Source organism: Dreissena polymorpha, chromosome 13 (genome assembly GCF_020536995.1).
Source record: "Dreissena polymorpha isolate Duluth1 chromosome 13, UMN_Dpol_1.0, whole genome shotgun sequence".
NCBI classification, from domain to species: domain Eukaryota; kingdom Metazoa; phylum Mollusca; class Bivalvia; order Myida; family Dreissenidae; genus Dreissena; species Dreissena polymorpha.
In genome coordinates, this window is record NC_068367.1 from 8,309,626 (window position 1) to 8,328,474 (window position 18,849).

An 18,849-nucleotide genomic window follows, 5' to 3' on the forward strand; every position below is an offset into this window, starting at 1 on the left:
GAATTGTATTTAATTTTAATTGTTCTGCATTTAAATTATTATATTTGATGCATAAAGTTACTTTCTGTTCACTGTAAAATACGTTCTTAATATAAGGCATGTTTAGATCTTAAATGCATCATGTAATTGTTCATTTAATCTGTGAAGTTGTGTGTTAAATGTATCAGGGGTCATTTAAGCCTAGACTAAAATTTAGGGACAAGTGACTTTACAGAATTAAGGGAGAAGTGTAATTAAAAACTATCTACTGATAGACCATGTTCACTTTTTACAAAATAGCTAATCTATCAATGCATTTGCTTGAGACACTATAAATAAATATATTTTCTAAAAGTCTCATTTCGTGTCAAGAGTGAACACTATTTTTGTCTTACCTGCTCATTTAAAAAGTAAATGAATCTTAGCTCTTTTAATGTTTATTGTAAATTAAAAATTTAACTTGTCTAAAACCTGAATTGTATTTAATGTTAAGTGTTCTGCATTTAAATGATTATGTTTGATGCATAAAGTTACTTTCTGTTCACTGTAAAATACGTTCTTAATATAAGGCATGTTTAGATCTTAAATGCATCATGTAATTTTTCATTTAATCTGTGAAGTTGTGTGTAAAATGTATCAGGGGTCATTTTAGCCTAGACTAAAATTTAGGGACAAGTGACTTTACAGAATTAAGGGAGAAGTGTATTTAAAAACTATCTACTGATAGACCATGTTCACTTTTTACAAAATAGCTAATCTATCAATGCATTTGCTTGAGACACTATAAATGCCTTTGACCACAAGCCTGCAGCGGTAATAATTCATAAAATGCATCTTAAATTATCATTTGTATGAACACATCAATGTGTGCACAGATTAGATACAAATTACATGGATTTCACAATTTATTATGACTTAAATTAAGAACTCTTTAACGTTATTTTAGTAATCAGCACAATAATACTTATGCATGAAGGTGCATACAAGCAACATTAGTGCATACAAGAAGAATTATTTCAAATACAAGAATTAAACATTTCTGTAACACTTTCTCTTTCAAAAAGAAAGTTAAAACGGATAATGTGCAAACAGCATAAATACAGAACAGCCTGCAAGTAACTCACAGTCTGTTTAGATTGTATGCTGTTTGCTGCTCATCAGTATCTAAGAATTGGAAATGAATTAAAACTTGAATTTAGTAAGAAAGGCCTTTAATTAAATGTAACTTTCTAAAGGATAACAAATGCTTGAAAATACGTCAATACGTATCTAAGTAATAATAATAATAAGTGTGTGTTAGGACACTAATGTCTTCATCATGCTTGAAAATTCAAGTTTGAGTCTCACGTTTAGATACAGCTGCCTTTTAAATACTTTCATCTTTCAACAAAAAGAACTTGACTCAATATTATCATTGTCTGTGTTGTTTTGTTGAAACAAAAACAAATATTTTAAATATAAAGATAATATTGAAATTTAAACAACAAAAATAGTAGTCCACTGAAGTTGTGTTTGTGTTCGGGTTAATTTAGATAGCTTAGTGGACCGAAATACTTTATTGAAATTGTTCATTCAACAACAATTTTAATAATGATACAATTATTGCACAAATGTGATTTGTAATGTTACTTTTCAATTGAATTAAGCTGTTATACTTCCATATGACAATGAAAATGACATTGATTATTGTGTTTTTTTTTTCAATTAACAAATGACAATTGTGGTTTTCTAGGGAAACAGGCTTGTGAGATAGGAGAATATGGCAAGTTCCATGGTATATGTGTAACTTGTCCAGCTGGCCGATTTTGTGATGTAATTGCTCTGGTTACACCGCATGTCTGCCCTGCTGGCTACTATTGTCCAACTGGCACCGTCACACCCGCAGTCTGCCCTGCTAGCTACTATTGTCCAACTGGCACCGTCACACCCGCAGTCTGTCCTGCTGGCTACTATTGTCCAACTGGCACGGGCACACCCACAGTTTGTCCTGAAGGCTACTTTTGTCCAAGTGGCACCGTCACTCCAAATGCCTGCCCTGCTGGCTTCTATTGTCCAACTGGAACCTTGACACCAAATGTTTGTCCTGCTAGCTACTACTGTCCAACTGGCACCAGCACACCGGGTACCTGTCCTGCTGGCTACTATTGTCCAACTGGCACCGTCACACCCGCAGTCTGTCCTGCTAGCTACTATTGTCCAACTGGCACCGTCACACCCGCAGTCTGTCCTGCTGGCTACTATTGTCCAACTGGCACGGGCACACCCACAGTCTGTCCTGAAGGCTACTATTGTCCAACTGGCACCGTCACTCCAAATGCCTGTCCTGCTGGCTTCTATTGTCCAACTGGAACCTTGACACCAAAAATTTGTCCTGCTAGCTACTACTGTCCAACTGGCAGCATTGCACCGGTTTTCTGTCCTGCCGGCTACTATTGTCCAACTGGCACCAGCACACCGGGTTTTTGTCCTGCTGGCTACTATTGTCCATTAGGAACGGGTACACCTCATGTCTGCCCTCATGGCTACTATTGTCCAACTGGCACCGTCACTGAATTACCGTGTGTTCCTGGACATTTATGCCCAAAAGGTATGCTAGTCTCACAGTTTGAAGTTCGTAAGGGTTTCTCCCATGGTGATGTGCTTTTGGATTATATATACATCATAAGGGGATTAAATGCCTATGCTAATGTTGGGCTGTCTGTCTGTCAGTAGCATTTCAAAAACACTGAGTTGACCACAAGCATGTATGCTTTTCAGGTTAAAAATGTTTCTTCAGCGCTCTTGTGGTAATTTTGGTATAGCTGTCATTGCTTAGTGAATGTGTGTGTAAGTCTGTTCGGGCTTGACTAAAATTTCAATTTCTCCATTCTTCATGCAATTTTATAATAAATTACCTCAAATGTAATGTTTCACAACCCTGTCTGTAACTACAATGATAAGGCCGTACTGAGAGGTTAAAGGTAAGTATAATGAAGACTTAAATTGTATTATTCATCATTAAATTTTAACTCTGCAAGCCTTGACCTACCATGGTTCAAAGTAGGGATGGCAAAATTATTCGAATATTCGATTGAATGGTCATTATTCGAATAACATAATTGATATTCGGATATTCGCTTTTTTCAAACGTAATTGCCCAAGTATCTAATGACCTTAGAGCCGCTTACTATTTGGAACCCGAAATCACTTGGGATTAACATGTGTGATGTGATGTTCTTCGTGTATCAGCGCTGATTGCGCAATGCAATATACAAACTCTAAGAAAGACCACGAACTGTTGATTGTCAATGGGGTAAACATTAACGGCTTCAATTGACTGGCGATTTATAATTAAGTTTCGTTGAACACAGTATGAACAGCCATTACACTTTGTGAATTACTCAAATCGCGCATTACATTAAAAAGGCGCTGTCAACACCGAAAGGCTTTGTGATGTAATTTGCATGACTAATTTATATGTTTCTTTATGTAAACGTACATGATATAGTTATTTTAATATACCTAATAAAATAAAATTCGATGACATGATATTTTATTTTCTTGAATATTTGGTGTACTTTGCATGCCTCACTGATATGTTTCTTTATATAAACGTACATGTTATCGATACATAACTATTTCAAATAAAAATAAGATTCTATGACATGATGTTTTTCCTTCTATTTATTTCTGATTACAGTATCGGTCATACAATTAGCCGACAGCGATACAATTATTCGATAGCAACGTTAATAAACAGCCTCGTGTTCAGCAAACGGATATAACTTACAAAACAATGGATGTGAACACAGGACGATTTTAACTCTTTTCTGATATATTTCGCCTAAATAGGCTTTTTCAAAGTTTCTTTGTACAATTAAGCTACATTGTCTTTGTATTTCTGTGTCAATGTATATTTAATATCCCTATTGGATACGAAACTGAGTAATACAAGTAAAATCAATATAGCCGTTTTATGCGAATATTCGAATATTTGATTGAATGGATTTGCGAATATTCGAATACCAATATAGGTATTCGATGCCATCTCTAGTTCTTAGCCTCGCATAATAAACTTGATCTTTATCCAAAACTCAGATGATATTCTCTATATATGTGACTCATCTTGTTTGTTTATCTAATACCTATTTCAGGTTCAGGCAAGCCTGTTCCCTGTCCTCTGGGAACATATGTCCCGAATATTATGTCCACCGAGTGCAGCCTATGTGCAGAGGGCTATTTTTGTCCTAATACGTACACTGAGATAGAGTGTGTATGGCATATATATTGTAAACCAGGATCTATAAGAGGTATTCATTATAATTTTGGTTCTACAGCACAGTTAGCTTATGCCATGGTTGTTTTGCTGATGTGAATGTTTAAATGCATGCGCTTTCCACTAAAACATCTTCTGTGAAGTACCTTAATAAGCATCATCTTTTCTTTATTCCCAGTCGTCACTGTTATTTTGTCAGTCAACTTACCTTCACTGCCATAGTGTCAGACACTGTATCATCACTGTAATATTTTCAATTACCTCACAATCAGTTATATATTTGCATTCAACACACCAACAAACGCATGTTGGCAGGCATATCATCAGTACCCCTAATTGCTACCACTGCTGTAATGTCAGACGCAATATTAGCAGTGCTCTATTCCCAGACCGTAAGGCACCATACTATCTACACTATATTGTTAGTCACTGAACCATGGGTGCATCACTGCTACATTGTCAGTCACCAAACCATCACTGCTACATTGTCAGTCATCGAACCATCACTGCTATGTTGTCAGTCATCAAACCATCACTGCTTAATTGTCAGTCACCAAACCATCACTGCTACATTGTCAGTCACTAAACCATCACTGCTACATTGTAAGTCATCAGACCATCAATTATGTTTTGTAATTCATCAAACCATCACTGCTACATTTCCATCCACCAAACCATCACTGTTTCATTTTCAGTCATTAAACCAGCATTTCTGTATTATCAGTCCTCAAACCATCACTTCTGTATTGTCAGTCATTATACCATCAGTTCTGTACTGTAAGTCTTAAAACAATCACTTTTGTATTGTCAGTCACTATACCATCAGTTCTGTAGTGCCAGTCCTAAAACCATCACTTCTGTATGTCAGTCACTAAACCATCAGTTCTGTTTTTATGTCCACCACCCACTAAAGTGGGGGACATATTGTGCTTGTCCTGTCTGTTGGTCTGTCTGTTGGTCTGTACGTTGGTCTGAACGTTGGTCTGTACGTTGGTCTGTTTGCTCCAACTTTAACATTTGCAATTACTTTTTCAATATTCAAGAGAGCAACTTGATATTTGGCACGCATGTTTATCTCATGGAGCTGCACCTTTTGAGTGGTGAAATGTCAAGGTCATCTATCAAGGTCAGAGGTCAGATATATGTGGCTTAAATCGCTCATTTTATGAATACTTTTGCAATATTGAAAATAGCAACTTGATATTTGGCATGCGTGTCTCTCTCATGGAGCCGCACATTTTGAGTTGTGAAAAGGCTAGGTCAAGGTCATCCTTCAAGGTCAGAGGTCAAATATATGTTGCCAAAATCGCTCATTTTATAAAAACTTTGGCAATATTGAAGATACCAACTTGATATTTGGCATGCATGTGTATCTCATGGAGCCGCACATTTTGAGAGGTGAAAGGTCATCCTTCAAGGTCAGAGGTCAAGTATATGTGGCTAAAATCGCTCATGTTAAAATTAATTTGGCAATATTGAAGATACCATCTTGATATTTGGCATGCATGTGTATCTCATGAAGCCGCAAATTTTGAGTGGTGAAAGGTCAAGTTATCCTTCAAGGTCAAAGTTAAAAAAAATCAAAGCGGCGCAGAAGGGGACATAGTGTTTCTGACAAACACATTTTTCAATATTCAAGATAGCAACTTTATATTTGGTATGCATGTGTATCTCATGGAGCTGCACATTTTGAGTGGTGAAACGTCAAGGTCATCCTTCAAGGTCAGAGGTCAAATATATGTGGCCAAAATCGCTCATTTACGAATACTTTTGCAATATTGAAGATAGCAACTTGATAGTTGGCATGCATGTGTATCTCATGGAGCCGCACATTTTGAGTCCTGAAAGGTCAAGGTCATCCTTAAAGGTCAAAGATCAAAAACTAAATTTTAAGCGGCGCAGACGGGGACAAAGTGTTTCTGACAAACACATTTCTTGTTTAAGTCATCAAACCATCACTACTTCATTGTCAGTCATCAAACAATCACTTTTAGATATGCGGTCACCACACGTTCAAACTTTAATTCAAGTTACTAAACAATCATTGCTATATTGTCAAGCACTATACAATAGCTGCTATATTGTCCATCAATGTACAATCACTGTAATATTGTATGTCACTTTACAACCACTGTTATATTGCCCATCATTATACAATCATTGTTATAGTGCCCATAAATATATACATTCACTGCTATATTTCCGATAGCTTTACAATCACTGCCATATTGCCCTATCACATTACAATCACTGCTATATTGTCAAGCACTATACAATCACTTCTTTATTGTCCATCAATATACAATCACTGCTTTAATGCCCATCAATATACAATCACTTCTGTATTGTCCATCAATATGCAATCACAGTTTTATTGTCCATCAATATACAAGTCTTTTGCACCCGACAACAAATATGAGTAATCAATTAATATGCGTCCCAACAAATTTTTGGGGGAGCATATAGTCCCCGCTTCGTGTATCGATCCGTCCGTGTGTCCGTTCGTGCACAATTTTTGTCCGGGCTATTTCTCAGCAACTAATGATTGGAATTCAATGAAACTTTATTGGAAGCTTCACTACCAACAGGAGATTTGCATATTATCAGCGGGTTCTGGTCGGATGATTTGTCACAGAGTTATGGCCCTTTAAAATTGTCCATTGACTGTACATATATTGCAATTCTTGTCCAGGCTATTTCTCATCAGCTAATGACTGGAATTCAATGAAACTTTATAGGAAGCTTCACTTCTAAGAGGAGATGTGCATATTGTCAGCGAATTCTGGTCGGAATATTATTCACAGGGTTATGGCACTTCGAAATTTTTCATTAACTGTACATATAGTACAATTCTTGTCCGGGCTATTTCTCAGCAACGTATGACCGGAATTCATTGAAACATTATGGGAAGCTTCACTACCAAGAGGAGATGTGCATAGTATCAGTGGGTTCTGGTCGGATTATTTTTCAATGAGTTATGGCCCTTTGAAAGTTTCTATATAAAAAATAATTGTCCCCCAACTACTGTGCCCTCAAGACGTCTCCTTTTATCTGATGTATAGTGCAATATTGTGACAAAAAACCTTTGGAGAGCATCACCCGTCTCCGACGGTTCCTTGTTTTTTTAAAGTTACCATATTATTTAGCAATATTTTTATTAAAAGTATTGTAATAAAATTTACAGTGTTGTTATTAAAGACTAGTTTACATAATATTGTAACATCGTACCCAGACATCTTTACTTTAAGCATTTAGCTTTAAGCTCACAATTACGCTCGAACGGTCATTGTCGGCTCGGGTACTACTAACATGTACCCCGTGTACTCTTGAGTATACTTACATGTAGCCCGGGTACGCTTTATATACTTAAACGTACTCGGTTGATATAAGACTGTAACTGAGTTGTATTCCCGCCCAAAATCCAATGTTGTAAAATGCGCTACATATTGCAGTAAAACAATATTTTGTATCTTAAACAAACTTCTCTTTTAAAAACACTGCATCTACATGCTTTTAGGTATGAGTTTCGATGATATAGAGGCTTTGAACAGAAAATAGACATAAATGTGAACAAAGTTAATAAAAAAAGTAGCCGACAACGTCCGATTTAGTGTTAAAACTCCCGAGTATGTTTAAGAATAGTTACCGTACCCGGGGTTCATGTAAGTATACTTAATAGTACCCGGGGTACATGTAAGTAGTTACCGAGCCGACATCGACCAATATTACATAATATTTCGTCATAATACCCAAAAATCATATCTTATTGTCACTTTATATCCTTAAATTGACACTCTTTGTGGCATTTACATGTTTAGCTTAATTATTTGTCCAGACAACTTTTAAAAAATTCGGGATAAAAGTGAAAAATATCGAACATGATGGAGATAGAATTTAGCCTTACTTAGTGAAATTTTACTTTGTGATTTTCTGTGTGATAGTAATAAACATTATATTAAAACATTTATATTAATCAAATATTAATGATACCCCCATTTCCATTGGTAATAGGGGCTATATAGGAGTCACTTTGTCGGTCGGTCTGTCTCGAAAATTTCATCCGATCTTTATCAAACTTGGTCAGAAGTCGTATCTAGATGATGTCTATGTCACGTTTGATTACGAGTCATGTCGGGTCAAAAAATAGGTCACGGAGTCACTAAGTTCGTTTTAAACCGAAAGTTTGACCGGACCATAACTGCCATTTATTGTTAGATTTTAAAATGACTTGGTACATTTGTTCACCATCATGGGACGGTGTGACATGCGAAAGAAATGCGTCGATATCTCCAAGGTCTATGTCACACTTGGAGTTAAAACGTCAAATGCTTGTGCGGGCCATAACTTTGTCATTTATTTTGAGACTTAAAAATGATTTTGCACATTTGTTCACCATCATTGGACGGTGTGTTATGCGAAAGAATGACGTCGATAACTCTAAGTTCAAGGTCAAAGTTTTAGTTCAAATGTGAAATGGCCATAAATGAGCTTGTCCGGGCCATAACTATGACGTTCATGGTGAGATTTTAAAATCATGTGGTACATTTGTTAACCATTATTGGACGGTGTTTCATGCGAAATAATTACGTCGATATCTTCAAGGTAAGGTCACACTTTGAGTTCTAAGGTCACAAATGGCCATAAATGAGCTTTTACGGACCATAACTATGTCATTCATTGTAAGATTTAAAAATTACTCAGTACACTTGTCCACACTCATTGAATGGTGTGTCATGGGGAAGAATAACGTCGATATATCTAAGGTCAAGGTCACACTTTCAGTTCAAAGGTCAAAATAATGACCATAAATGATCTTGTCCTGGTCATATGTCGTCCATTGTGACATTGTTAAATCATTTGGCACATTTGTTCACCATCATTGGACGGCGTGTTATGCAAAAGAATTAAATCGAAATCTGCAATGACAAGGTCACAATTTGAGTTCAAAGGTCAAAAATGGCCATAAATTATCTTGTCCGGGCCATAACTACTAGTATGTCATTTATTTTGAGTTTTGAAAATTGCTCGGTACATTTGTTCACAATCATTGGACGGTGTGTCATGAGAAAGAATTACGTCGCTATATCCAAGGTCAAGGTAACACTTTGAGTTCAAATGTCAAAAATGGCCGTAAATGATCATGTCCGGGCCATAACTATGTCATTAATTGTGTGTTTTTATTGTGAGATTTGAACATTACTCGATACATTTGTTCACAATCATTGGACGGTGTGTCATGCGAAAGAATTAGGTCAAGATCTCCAAGGTCAAGGTCACACTTGGAGTTCACAAGTCAAAAATGACCATAAATGAACTTTGCCGGGCCATAACTATGTCATCCATTGTGAGGTTTTAAAATGACTCGGTACATTTGTTCACAATGATTGGACGGTGCGAAAGATTTACGTCAATATCTCCACGGTCAAGGTCAAACTTGAGTTAAAAAGTAAAAAAAGTCCATAAATGAACTTATCCGGGCCATAACTATGTTATTTATTGTGATATGTTAAAATGACTCTGTACATTAGTTTTGTTCAAAGGCATTGGACGGCGTGTCATGCAAAAGAATTCAAGAGTCAAAATGGCCATAAATGATTATAGCATAATAATTTAAAAAAAAAACGCCAAAAATTAGCTTCTCTTATTTTGTGAAGACAACATGCAACATATTCTGTATCAAAGCAGCATGTGGGAGTATACATCTCGTCTGTGACAAAGATCTAGTTTAACTTTTTTTTAATTTAACTGTGTGTCAGAACTGCGTAATTTATCGACGATTGTTATAAATGCTGTTAAACTTAATACTTTGTGAAAATGAACACTTAACTTATCAACACTTTGTGAGTTGCTTTCGCATGCCTTACGAACATTTACGAACTGCGTCTCAAACACAAAGTCTTTGCAGCGGCATAATACATTTATTGCCTTATTGTCTAACAATATACATTCACTGCTGCATTGTCTGTCCATATACAATCACTTCTATATTTCCATGCACTATGCCATCACTATTATAGTGTCAGCCAACTTATATTCCCTTCACCCATTTTTGACTGCATGAATATAAAGGGGCCTTTTCACGTTTTGGTAAATTTACAAAATTATTAAAAAAATGTTTCAGATTCGCAAATTTTCGTTTTATTTATGATATTTGAGAGGACACAGTAATACTGAACATTTGCCTTGCCCTAAAATAGCCATGATATGAATTTTTGGCGATTTGAAAACCTGAAAATTATCAAGCGTTGCAACGCAAAACGATAAAATAAACTGGATAGTTCGTGTGTTGTCTTTATATTTTTCGAAACTATGAGAATTGCTTATATAAAGTAAAAAATACCTCAACATTGTATGAGCACGGGTGGCCGAGTGGTCAGAGTAGTATATTTTTAGTCAAGGGATCAGTAGTTTGAGCTATGTTGAGGGTTACTTGTTTTCCTTTTTTAAATGTCATTCTTGATTTTAACTGGAGCTTTTTAGATCCGATGTTTACATTTATCAATGTAAAGCATTTAATGACAAACTTCAATACATGCAACAATCTGTGAAAAGGCCCCTTTAGCATCAGTGTTTTCTTCTTTCTTTTTCCAACAGAGGAGTGTGAAGTAACAGATCTTGGAAACATTAGTTCAAGTCTTAAAATAAGGTAAGTTTTTTAAGAGTATAAATACTAGGTATTTACAATGAGCTTTTAGAAAAAAGTGAAACTGTAAGTAATACATTTCAACGATCATTTGTGTAAGTATGTTTGTTACTAACAAAGTATGTAACCCATTAATGCCTAGGGTCTAGAAAAAAGGCCTTGGCAAACAGCGTAGACCCAGATGAGACGTGGCATGATGCGGCGTCTCATCAGGGTCTGCACTGTTTGCTTAAAGGGATTTCTGTAAGAAATAGTCTAGATATAGAAATAAATATACTAGACAGCCCTTATTTTGGAAATAAATTGATCAAATTTAAAAGAATGGGAGAGTCCACTAGGCATAAATGGGTTAAAATAAAATTTCAAAAGCTTGAGTTGCAAAACTATGAATGGTGAAGTGGAACAGAGTTAGATTTGCTTTTCAAAGAGCATGAGTTCAAATCATGGAAAAAAAACATATTTTCAAGCTCTTTTGAGCACAAAGTGTTAAAATGTTTAATACAAATTTCCTCATCAAAAAATAAAAATGTTTTATGCAAATGTCTTCATCAAAAAATGAAAAATAAAATTAAAAAAAGAGCTGTTATCAGAATAAAACGGTGGAAAACTAGTGAAAATTCTACTGTAAAGATTTAAAAATAGTTAAGAGTAAATCTCTTTATCTGATTGAGTTATTGTCCATAAAAAACATATGTTGAAACAAGTTGTTTTCTATGTTTCAAATTCCGTCTGAGCATAATGAAAATTTAAGTTAAGTCTAGAAATGCACTTCACAAAGAAGTTAACAACTATGGCTTCTGTTCTGCCTCTTGGAAACGCATAAGTATAAAAATAGATTCTGATATATTTTACATCTGTAACATTCTTAGATTTAAACATGGAACATTTCAGGAAAAGAGTTCACTTGCGGTTGTTAAATTGGTTCTGCTTTATTTCTGCGTGAAAGTGAAGCGTGCTGTTTGAAGTCCATTTAAATTCCACTCGGTTTTGGGCTCATTTTTTCATACAGGAAAACTCATAACCCATGTATATTCATGACATTGTGATCTTTAAAACAATAAAACTTCTTACAATTTTTAAAATCATAGTAATGGTCCTCCTGTCCATGCCTTTAACAACAATTGTGATATTTGTGCAGGTGTATTCCTGGCTGCCAGCAATATATGACCGAAATCGTACCATTGGAGTTTACAGTTCTTTCCCAGAATACCTTGAAGATCATGCAGTACTCATGGACCCTTCATGAATGTCGTAGCCTTGACCTGAAGGACTGCCGTTACTGTCAGCATCATACAATCGATGTAGGACACCTGTATTCAGTTGCTGTCGATAAACAGGCTTTAACTATAAGCTGGGCTTATGCTCTAGTTTATATCACAGGTAGGCCAGTTGTTCCCTTTTTCTCTGAAATTTGATTTTTGTGATAGGACTTCTAATTAAAAATTTTACTTTTGAAGAAGCTGTGGTATATTTCTTTGCATATGTTCTTATGTCTATTATTATGTTTGTTAAATGTCTGGTTGGTATATGTTGTTTTTACTCAATGACTCGAGAATTGTTCAGGCATTTTTTTTTGCGAGGAAAGGAAAACCCGAATGACTTTTAGGTCGTCATGTAAATGTTAAGGCCACAAGGAATTGCAAAATTTAATTCAGTACAATAAATACCCATCATTATCAACCCTTTAAATAGTTTTAATGTAATAAATACGTTACCTGCTATCATTAGATATTTCCTTCGAAGGTTTGTTCATTATCCCGAATTTTCTGGAGCAGACACCTACATGCCCGAGATTTAGTCTGACCCGGAACACATGATGTCACGTGGCTTAGCTTAACCGGTTTCACCCAAAATCATTCTTCGGGATAGCCTTACAACGCCATTTTGATATTCTCAAAAAATCGATTTGTTCACCATGTACACGCCGGGTTTTGTTTAGAGAAGTTTAATTATCTGCAAATTATTATCTCTGTTATTTCCATTTTATTGTTTACTTTTGTGTAATTATGCCCCAATAACACGGTTCTTGCGGTCACGTGCAGGGAGAGTGGGATACACACCCTTCTTGCCTTTCACATGCCGGCTGCACGCTGGATCGCATGTACTCTTTCTGGGGAAAACGGTCAGATGTGATCTTGCGTAAGGCTAGGAACCGTAGGACGTTTCAGAGCCTCAAGCGCAGAAACAGATCTTCTAGATCTTGCTCGCGTAGCTCTTTGGCGTCTTGTCGGAGTAGGGAAAGTTCGGCTTGCCGCGACTTTTCCCCGACCGTCCTCGACCACGTGGCTCCGGCCACCGGTCCGCCTTTGACCAATCCGGTCACCGGTAAGCCCTTGACCATTCCAGTCACCGGTCAGCTTATGCAGGTCCGGTCACCAGTCGTACTGTTGCTGGTCTGGTCACCGGTGATCCTGTGCCTGGCGCTACCATCGGTCTTTCCGGTCTGCCTGGCTATATCACTGGTCATGCAACCCCTTCCTTGAGGGAGGGAATCGCTGCAGGTGTGTCACGCTCTGTTTCACCGGATAACGACATCCAGCTAGACGTTAACACGATGTTGTCGGCACATACACCCCTAGGCGTAGTCGCGTTTCAACCCTTCACCACATACGCAGATGTGTATTATCAGATGTCTCCGGCCATTCCTCCTCCTCGGACTCGTCGTCGAATGGCCCATCGTCTGCTTTGAAGAGCCTTCATCTCATCACTACGGAGCAGACATCGGGCTCGCTCTCCTACGAGCAGTTACTGGCGTCGATCCTTCGAAATCGATCACGCCAACGCTCAGGGTGACGCTATTCCAAGAGACCTCATTCCCAGCGTTGTCGTACAGTGTCTCGGCATCGTATGGATAAGGGACATCGCCCTTCCTCACGTAGGCGCTCTCGGACCCCCGGCCTCCCTCTGGTTTTTTGCCGGAATCATAGGACTCCCTTCCATGTGTGTCGGTCTCTATATTGGCCTCCACACACGTTTCAGCCGCTTCTACAGCCACTGGTCCTATTTTGTCTATAAACACAAGTTCGTTTATTTCTCCGGCTCCAATGTCAGAGGTTCACCTCACCACTATGCCTACCTTTTCAGCTCCACGGGTGTCTTTTACGTTGCCTAGACGTATACCCCCAGCTGTTACCCCATCGAATCAAAATACATAATGGATTCAGCAGTCTTCAGGACATTTTGTACCCTTCATTACTGATCCTATGCCGGGGACCGCTCGTTTCCAAAGTCACTCCGCTGATTTGGTCTCTGGTCGGCATTCCTCCCAAGCTCTTTTCATTCTGGTGTCGGCAGATGACCCATTGATGCTAGATGGTCAGGAAATATCTCCCTGAGGTATTCCTCCTTCTGTCTCCGCCGGCAACATGCAGACTACTGGTCCCTTAGACGGTTTGGCTTAAGCGGGCTCGGAGGCTAACGTTGAGGCCGTACACAACTATTTGTCCTCTTTTCATCAGTTCTATGAACTTATGTTCGAAACCCTAGATGATGACTTTTGCCCCGCCCTTCCCTGTCGGCTACATGCTCTGCGGTCACCGTCGCTCAACGGGTGGTCCGCAGACGGGCGCCCGACAGGATTAGCAAGGCAACGTCTCGCATCGACTTCCTCCTTGCAATTAGCTAAACGACAATGTCTATCTTTGAGTCACTGGAATCCACAAATAAGCCTTCTCCATCGCCATGGAAAGCTCCTAAGGACCTGGCTGAGCCTAAATCTGTTGAAGGCGGTAAAAGTCTCCGGTACCCGACCCGACCACCGATTTTGACCTTTCCAAACTGCCGGGTCTCGTCCTGACAATAGCAAGATTTCGCTTTCTATGCCAGTTGCTTCTTATCCAATCTCAGTTCCTTACTCTATGTTGGAGAATTTGAAACTAAGAGAGCGCCGATCCATAGGTCTGCTTGGCTATAGCTTTAGAGCTGTTAGAATCATTTCCAGAGGAACTCCGGGCCTAATTGTCCCCTACCGGTTTCACCGGAGGGGACTTATGGTTTGCGCTTTGTGAGTCTGTCTGTGAGTCTGTCTGTCTTTCTGTCACACTTTTCTGTATTCTGCGATAACATTAAAAGTTCTTAATATTTTTTCATGAAACTTGCAACATGGATACATGGCAATATGGACATTATGCACGTCATTTCAATTTGTTCCTACGTCAAAAATTGTGGTTGCTATGGCAACCAAAAAAAAGTTTTCTGAAAATGGTGGAATTTCTGACAATGGTTGAGCTCGGTAGGGGACCATATTGCTTGACAATAGCTTTGTTAATTCATTTATTCAATAATATACATTATGCTGCGTCTTCAATGTCGGAGATGCTAAGGTTCCGGAGAGACCCCACCTTCTCATCCCTGCCTCCAAATTTGCTGTTGGAACCAGGCGTAAACTCGCTCAGAACTGCTTCTTTCACAGCAGACTCCCTATTTGGACGCAGGATACAGGCTGCAATCACGGCTGACCAGGAAGACCAAGTCGATGCTTCTTTAGCGAGAAACAACTCTGGCCAGCACCAAGGGGCTTTTAAGCGTCCAGTTTCTAAGTCCCCGGCAGCTCCGCCGGCCAAGAATGCTAAGAAGAACAACTTTTTCCCTAGGCGTTCTTTCATTCTGTCTCCGGCCCCCAACAGGCCGTCTTCCTATCAAATCAGTTCGTCTTCCTATCAGAAGTTATCTGGTAATGCCTCCTGCAATAAGGGCAATTACAAGCCGGATCAGAAGACTTACAAGCCTTCGGGGAGGGCGGACCTCCCCAAGGTCAGCCCTAGGGTTTCCACCTCCGATACAGGTGGTATTAGTCGGGGCCAGACTTCTGCACTGCAAATCGATGGCTCAAAATAACTTCGGACCCATGGGTTCATTCCCTTGTTACAAAATGCTTCACTTTTCAATTGAAAAAAAGGCCTCCACTTTCCCGCGTCCCTATAGATCTGGTATCTCCGCATCCACACATTCCAGATTCCATTCTCGGACTCTTGAAGAAAAAACAGGCGATAGAACGGGCTCACGACCCTTATTCTCCAGGCTTTTTCAGTCGCCTTTTCCTGGTTGAAAAGAAACGCAGCTTCTGGAGACTGATCATAGACTTAAGGCGTTCAACAATTTTCTAGTCAAACCGACTCAAGATGGAGACTCCAGACTTCATACGAAACTCCATCAAACCCATGTATTGGAGAGTGTCATTGAACCTGGAAGATTCATTATTCCATTTTCCTATCCATCCCAACTACATGAAGTACCTGCGCTTCGCCTTTCTAGGCAAGGTCTACCAGATTCGGGCAATGCCCTTTGTATTGGCTACAACCCCATGAGTTTTTACCAAACTCATGGCTGATGTCGGCGCACACCTCCGGGCACACGGAAATTAACGTCTTCAGTATTTCGATGGCTGGCTCGATTGTCAACTGCTTCTACTGAATCTAGATTTCTCTTGGACGGAACTTCTCTCGTTAGGGCTCTTTCTCAATGCAGACAAATCAGACCTCATTCCTTCTCAGGATTTCAACTTCGTGGGAATGAATTTGTTTACCCAAATCAATCTGGTCAGGGAATCACGTCAAAGTGTATCAGACCTCCTGCGGGTAAAATTGGTTCTGTCCCAATCTCACATTACAGCTCAAGAATTCCGGTATAGGGAAAGTCCGGTATTTTGAGCTCTGTTGCTGACTTTTCACTGTTTGGACGTCTCTTCCTACGTTCTCTTCAGCACTATCTCTCAGCTCGTTTGAAATGGTCTCTGGACAATCTGCTTACACAGATTCCCCTCCTTCCGTTTTTAGTCCCCCACCTTCAGTGGTGGCTAGACGAGAAGACTATCTTGGCAGGAGTACCGCTTCTTACCCCGCAATCTTCCTTTCATCTCGAAATGAATGCAAGCAAGGAAGGTTGGGGCGCTCACCTGGAACCACTCAGCCCGATAATCTCAGGAATGTGGTCTCCTCGGGAGTCTCACCTGCAAAACAATCTTGAAATGCTAGCAGTCTTTCGTGCTGTTTCTCATTTTCAATCGCATCTTCGGGACTCTTTTGTGATAATGTCAACAGACATTACATGCCATGGCTTACATCCACGCACAGGGCGGAACACATTCTCACTCCCTGTATCTGGAAACCAGAAACTTACTCCTTTTTTTGCAAGAGCTTCAACATCTCTCTCTCTACCAGACACATACCAGGCCGTTTCAACGCCCTGGCAGACGGTTTGTCTCGCAAACACCAGTTACTTCCGTAGGAGTGGACACTTCATCAGGAAGTGGCCAACCAGTTTTTTCTCACGTTTGGTTATCCACTGGTCGACCTGTTTGCGACCAAATACTATCACAGACTTCCTATGTACGCGAGTCTAGTTTACGATCCAGCAGCGTGGGCGGTTGATGCGCTTTCGTTCTCTTGGGACCAACTGCACGCTTACGCCTATCCCCCACCATTCTAATTCCCCAAATCTTGAAGTAAATCAGGGTGAGCTCTTGCAAGATCCTCCTGGTCGCCCCTTGCGGCCCATGAGATACTGGTTCAACGACCTTCTCAGTATCCTGTGTGAATGTCTCAGGAAACTTCCTCACAGTCAGATCTCCTATCTCAGTGAGGCAGACTTCATGCGGATCTAAACATGTTCTACCTAAACGTCTTACCGTTATCCGACAATCCCTGCAGAAGAAACGTGTTTCTATAAGGGCTTCAACCCTCGTTCCCTCTGCAAGGAGAAAGTCCACCAGAACAGTCTATGATGCTGGCTGGAAGTCTTCTCTGGCTGGTTTATTCGAAGGCAAAATTGATCCCCTCAATCCTTCTGCTAGACGCATAGCGGATTTTATCATCTACCTCTTTGATGATAAGAAACTTTCTCTTAGCTCCATCAAAGGATAAAGATCTATGCTTTCGCATACTTTGGCTTTTTCGTTAGTCATCATAAGGCTGTACTGACCCAGCCATTACGGAACTGAACCGAGCCATGGAACTTCAACGCCCTGTTGTTTATCCCTTACCCGGAAATGGGATGTGGCCTGCGTTCTGTGGTCGCTTACTAAGGCTCCCTATGAACCCCTTGATAAGGCTTCGTTACAGTTCCTAACCTGGAAGACCTTTTTCCTTCTGATTATGGCTTCAGTCAAACGGAGAAGTGAAATTCATGCTCATTTTGTCGAAGACGGCCATCTTCGTTTTGATTCCTCCGTTTGCTCCGTCAATTTGTTGTGTCAGCCAGGATTCCTTGCTAAAAATCAACTCCCTTTTATAACTTCTAAACACTTCATGGTCCCAAGTCTTTCTAGAACTTGTGATCATGAAGATGAAGATGGGCTCCTCTGCCCAGTCAGGGCTTTTAAGTTCTACCTCAGCAGAGTTAAGTCCATTTGAGGTTCTCGCAAGAGACTCTTCATTCCCTTAAAAGAGGGGAGGGCGATGTGTCTTCTGCTTCTAATTCTCGTTGGGAAACCTCGACTTTAAGAAAGGCTTACTCTTCTCTCTCATCTTGGGATTCATCCCTTTTTAAGATCAGACTGCATGTATTACGAACTCTGTCGGCCTCGTGGGTGTACATAAATCACACCCCACTCTGACGTGCTTCAAACTGCTTTCTGGAGGAATCCGATCACCTTCTCCTTTTCTCTTCGTTTTTTAGAGTGCCAACAAGACAAATTGTATTGTTTTTGGGCCCCCTTGTGGTTGCACAAACGGTAGTGTCTTCTACGACATAGAAAGACTTACGCCTATTCGAGAAGTCAGTCAATACCCTTCTAACCAGGATTGGCTGATAACCCTGGATATGGATTCTGCTGTGATGGATGAGCTATACGCGAAACTTCCCGCCACAGCTGAAAATTCAGCTAATGATATCAGGTAACGTTTTTATGATATTAAAACAATGTTTTCAATTAAAATTCATTTTAATTACTAAATACTTACTCAGTGTGTCCCACCTCCCACCCCACTCTTCGACTAATATTGTTTAGATTGGAAGAAGAATGATTTTGTGTGAA

General features: G+C 39.5%; 1 protein-coding gene across 1 annotated transcript in view; it reads left to right on the forward strand.

Annotated features, from left to right (window-relative positions):
- LOC127855131 (uncharacterized) overlaps nt 1–18,849 on the forward strand; it is a 188,405-nt gene that overhangs the window by 83,367 nt on the left and 86,189 nt on the right. The window contains exons 16-19 of the mRNA XM_052390515.1: nt 1,712–2,566; nt 4,113–4,268; nt 10,829–10,880; nt 12,016–12,257. Of these exons, the coding sequence (XP_052246475.1) occupies nt 1,712–2,566; nt 4,113–4,268; nt 10,829–10,880; nt 12,016–12,257 (1,305 nt within the window). The remainder of the gene's footprint in view (nt 1–1,711; nt 2,567–4,112; nt 4,269–10,828; nt 10,881–12,015; nt 12,258–18,849) is intronic.